A 5582-nucleotide genomic window follows, 5' to 3' on the forward strand; every position below is an offset into this window, starting at 1 on the left:
GGCGGGGACGCGGCCGGGTAGAGTATCAGCTCGCTCTGGGTGGCCTGCAAGCCCAAGGCCCTTTGCTGGGGTCACCTCCTCTCTGGGTTCTGCTCCGTCCTTGGTGATTCACTCCACCCGGTGCTAGAACATCGGGTGGGGAGTGACCAGGGGTGAGCCTCCTACCCCACTTCTGGAACTTTCTACCCTATACTCCTCCCTCTCTTCCCTTTCCACCATGTCCTCATTTCCCAACTGCGGGAACTGGGGTGGTAGAGCCAGGGTCAGGGATGATGAAGGAGCCGGTTCCCCGCTCTGGCCAGCTGCCTCATCTGGGGCGGGGTCCCTACAGCATGACTTTGGGGCCTGGATGCCCAATACCCCGTCGTCCATGAGGCAGCCCCCACCCCAGACCAAGGGGACCGCCACCCTGAAGAGTTACCTAGACACCCTTCCAGAAGTGAACATCACCTGTAACAACCTTCTCCTCTTCTGGTTGGTCAGCCAGGAGCCCAAGGACCAGGTGTGTATAGAAGGTGGGGTGGGGTGGGGTGGGGGTGGGGGCTTACAGGACCTGGGCAGTGCCAATGGTTTCCAGAGGGGATTGGGGACCGGGTGCTGCCGTTTATGTCCACTGCTGAGCCGTTTTGGGTCCCTCAGTTTCTCTAGGAAATGATATTTGGTCCCCAAAGACATACAATGAAGCAAATACCAGCTTCGTGGTTAGAGCACAACATCCATTGAATTTGCCAGCTTACCAATCCATCCACCCATCTGTTCAGCTGTCTACCCATTTATCCATCCATGCATCCATCTGTTCATCCATGCATCCATCTGTCCATCCATCCATCCACCATCCATCCATTCACCCATCCATCTACCCATCCATTTATTCATCCATCCACCCTTCTGTTCATCTATCCACCCATCTGTCCATCCATCCGTCCGTCCATCCATCCACCATCCATCTACCCATCCATCTATTCATCCATCCACCCTTCTGTTCATCCATCTACCCATCTGTCCATCCATCCACTCATTCATCCATCCACCATCCATCCATCTACCCATCCATTTATTCATCCATCCACCCTTCTGTTCATCCATCCACCCATCTGTCCATCGATCCATCCATCCATCCATCCACCATCCATCCATCTACCCATCCATCTACCCATCTATTCATCCATCCATCCATCCGTCTATCCACCCATCTGCTTATCCATCCATCCATCATTCATTCATTAACTGCTCATCCATTCATCTGAACACTGAACACACATTATTTTGGATACCTCCCATATGTCAACATGACACTGGGGACCAGGCGTAGGGAGTTGAGTGAGACCTTCCCGCCTTCAAGAATCCTATGGCCTTGTTGAAGAGATACACAGAGAAGCGCAAAAGAGCACAACAGCATCGTAGGAATCATTTATGTACGGGCATGTACTTCTTCTAGAGCATTTGCAACATGTCAGATGTTGGTGGGCAGATCCGAACCCTATCCTCATGAGCTTAGTCTCGTGGTAGGGGTGACAATGGGGACTTGTGGAACCTGACCGAGTCTGGGTGAACCCGGGAAGGCTTCTTGGAGGAAGTGACGTCGAAGCTGAAACTTGCAGGACAAGTCGGAGCTTGACAGGCAAAGGAAGGGCAGGTTTAGTTGCTAAGCAAGAGGAAGGGCACAACCAAGTGAAAAGACGTGAAGGTCAGTCCATTGGTGTGTTGGTGCGATTGCACATGGTTCGGTGCGGGCACAGTGTTCATTCAGAGGAGGGTGGGGAAGCCACCGAAGACCATTAAGCCTGGGATGACACGGCTGAATTTGTGTTTCAGCACGAGTGCCTTCCTGGCCGTGTGGATGGCTGGGAGGGGCCGTGTTGGAGGCAGGAGCCTGGCGTGGCCTGGGGAACAGCCCTTTGATCACCAGTTGCCATCATTTCCGTTCACACGCTGGGGCACTGGCCCTGCCTCTGCCTCTTGGTCTTGCTCACATCTCGGGAATCTCCTCATTTCTTGTGCTTGGCTCCCCTGTGTGTTATCTCCCTGATGAGCGTTAATTACCACTTGGTAGCCCGGGGACGCCAGGGTCGGTCCCTGGGTCCTGCTCCTTTCTGGTCCCATTTCCCAAGGACTTGGAGACATTCATCTTTGTCGTTATGAAGGGAAAACTCTGGGGTTTTTTGTTCTACTCACACAATACTCTGTTACTCTTCTCAGTCCTCTCACTCAGTACTTCTGGCCACTAAATGTGTGTGGGGTGTTCCCACGCCACATGATTCTCCCACACCAGCTGGGTGTCAGGTAATTTCAGTGTTTCATTTTTTTATTTTTGAGAGAGAGACAGAGTATGAGTGGGAGAGGGGCAGAGAGAGAGAGGGAGACACAGAATCCGAAGCAGGCTCCAGGCTCTGAGCTGTCAGCACAGAGCCTGACGTGGGGCTCGAACCCACGAACCGTGAGATCATGACCTGAGCCAAACGCTTAACTGACTGAGCCACCCAGGTACTCCTGGGTATCAGATAATTTAACTCGGTTCTGACACCCTACTTGCAGATAGTCAGATTCCATAGGTTTGGCCTCAGTCCCCCAAGACTGCCTTCCCCTCTTTCTGATGCCAGCCTCAAGTCCAAGCTGTCCCCTGCAGATGATGAGGGTAGAAGGTTCCCTCCTATAAGCCAGTGGGGAGTCTAACCTTGAAAATGATAACAGCATCAGCAGCTATTGCTTCTCAGGGATCCATCATATCCCAGTCACTAAATCAGATCCCTTATGTACACTATTGTAAATCACAAAGTAAGTAAGGGGCTGTATTCAAAATGCCTAATACAGAGCCTGGTGTCTTAAGTGTTCAGTAAGTGGTAGTTGCATTTTAAAAAGAATTTTAAAAAGCTTTTAAGTAATCTCTACACCCAACGTGGGTCTCAAACTCACAAACACGAGATCAAAAGCTGTGCGTTCGGCCGACGGAGCCAGCCAGGTGCCCCAAATGGTAGTTGCATTTGACAGGAGAGAAAACTGAGTTTCAGAGATGTGAAGCAAGTAGCCCAAGGTCACAGAGTAAGTAGGCTTTGAACCAAGCCTGTCATTTTCTGTCCTGCTTTTTTGGACTGCTGCACTATAGCTTTAGAAATTAGATGTCAATCTGGGGCGCCTGGGTGGCTTAGTCGGTTAAGCGTCCGACTTTCGCTTAGGTCATGATCTCGCGGTTCGTGGGTTCAAGCCCCGCGTCGGGCTCTGTGCTGGCTGCCAGCTCAGAGCCTGGAGCCTGTTTCAGAGTCTGTATCTCCCTCTCTCTCTGACCCTCCCCTGCTCATACTGTCTCTCTCTCCTAGAAATAAATAAAAATATTTAAAAAAAAAAAAGAAATTAGATGTTAATCTGGTAGGTAAGACGTATAAGTGAGGGGCACCTGGGTGGCTCAGTCGGTTAAGCATCTGACTTTGGCTCAGGTCATGATCTCATGGTTCGTGGGTTCGAGCCCCGCATCGGGCTCTGTGCTGACAGCTCAGAGCTTGGAGCCTGTTTCAGATTCTGTGTCTCCCTCTCTCTCTGACCCTTTTCTGCTCATGCTCTCTCTCTCTCTGTTTCTCAGAAATAAATAAAAAACATTAAAAAAAAGACATGTAAGTTAGCCTTTGAAAAGACTAATATAATAAAGAGACCAGGGACAAGTCCGAATCCAGAGAAATAAGAGAGCATAGATTACAACATTAGGAATGGAAAGGCATACAGCCCCAAATTGAGAAAATTGAACAAACGAACAGGACATGCTACTTGCAGTTTTATGCAAACTCATTTGAAAGAGAGGATTTTCTAGGACAACGATAAAGAAAACACCAGAAGAGGTGAAAACCATACACATACACAGAAAAGGTGTAAAAGATCGGATCCCACTCCTTTCAAAGGGAGATTCTGCTAAACCTTCAAGGACAAGTTATTCCTAAATCATTCAAACTGCTTGAAAGTATAGAAAAGAAAGTGGAAGCTTCCCAAATCATTTTACTGGGAACCTTGATGCCAGTACCCCCAAGGTGGTGCCATTAAGAGGGAAGTGTAGCGGGGTGTCTGGGGGGCTCAGTCGGTTACGTGTCCGGCTTTGGCTCAGGTCATGATCTCACGGTTCATGAGTTTGAGCCTCATGTCAGGCTCTGTGCTGACAGCTTAGAGCCTGGAGCCTGCTTTGGATTGTGTCTCCCTCTCTCTCAGCTCTTGCCCTGCTCTCTCTCTCTCTCAAATAAGTAAACTGTAAGAAAAAAAAAAAAAAGGGCAATGGATTTCAAGGAGAAAGTTCCAGCCTCAGATCCACACTTCCCGCCTATGTGACCCTGAATATGTAATCGGGCCTCTCTAAGCCTCAGTTTCTTCATCTGTAAGGTGAGAATAATAAGAGCACAGTCTTACAGGATTGCAGTGCCATCTTGACAGCCCATGTCAAGTGCTTGCAACATGTTAACTCTAATTAAGAAAATAAAATTATAAACTTGCTCCAGTCAGCTGCAACAATCTTGAAAATATGTCAGCAGCCAATGCAGGCCAAATAGTAAAACAAATCACATACCATGAGGAAGTCTAGCTTATTCTGGAAATGAAATGTCGATTCAACCTTATGCAATCTAGCGATGTGATTTATTACATCAGTAAAGCAACACCCTATATAATCATCTGGATATATGGAAGAAGCATTTGATAAGCGTGAATAGTCATTGCTAATAAAAACTCAGTGTAAGGAAACTCCCAAGCTGAGTTTTCAGAAAAAGTATGTTTCAGAGGGGGCACCTGGGTGGCTCAGTCGTCAGTTAAGCATCTGACTCTTGGTTTCAGTTCAGGTCATGATCTCACGGTTCGTGAGTCCAAGCCCTGCATCGGGCTCTGTGCTGATGGCTCGTAGCCTGCTTGGGATCCTGTCTCTCTCCCTCTCTCTCTCTGCCCCTCCCCTGCTTGCACTCGATCTCTCTCCCTCTCAAAATAAATACAATAAACATTAAAAAAAGTATATTTCAGGAAACACTGCATTTATGGTAAAGCAGCGGAGGCCTCCATGTAAAGTCAGGCACGACAAAGTAATGTGCGTCATGATCAATGTCCTGGGGTGCTCGGGTGAAGGGTCCAGTCAGGGCAGTAAAACCAGACCAAGAATTTTTTTTAATGTTTTACTTATTTCTGAGAGAGAGGGACAGCATGAGCAGGGTAGGGTTGGAGAGAGAGGGAGACACAGAATCTGAAACAGGCTCCAGACTCTGAGCTGTCAGCACAGAGCCCGACGTGGGGCTCGAACCCACAGACCTTGAGATCATGACCTGAGCCGAAGTCGGACACTTAACCGACTGAGCCACCCAGGCACCCCAAGACCAAGAATTTTTAAATATNCTGTCACAGATGACACTCACTGTGGTTCATTGCGATGTATCCCGCTGGCTGTTGGCCACGCCGTAAAGCGTGACAGGGTGTGGAGGTGGCGTGGGGATGGCTGGCGGGACGCCTCAGAACAGGTTATCTTCAGGAGCTGAATTTTGACTTGAACCAGGTGAGGTGACAGGTGTATTCTTGGCCATATACGCAGGGGCGTGCTTATGTGGGTCTCCTAACATGTTAACATGCGG

At 49.0% G+C, this 5582-nt stretch overlaps 1 protein-coding gene across 2 annotated transcripts in view; it reads left to right on the forward strand.

Annotated features, from left to right (window-relative positions):
• Positions 1-5582, forward strand: part of ALOXE3 (arachidonate epidermal lipoxygenase 3) — a 19031-nt gene that overhangs the window by 12520 nt on the left and 929 nt on the right. For both annotated transcript variants that reach the window (XM_077746705.1, XM_077746706.1), the window contains exon 13: positions 332-502. In XM_077746705.1, coding sequence (XP_077602831.1) covers positions 332-502 — 171 coding nt within the window. The remainder of the gene's footprint in view (positions 1-331; positions 503-5582) is intronic.

Source organism: Crocuta crocuta, unplaced genomic scaffold (assembly GCF_008692635.1).
Source record: "Crocuta crocuta isolate KB4526 unplaced genomic scaffold, BGI_CrCroc_1.0 scaffold139, whole genome shotgun sequence".
Taxonomy (NCBI): Eukaryota; Metazoa; Chordata; class Mammalia; order Carnivora; family Hyaenidae; genus Crocuta; species Crocuta crocuta.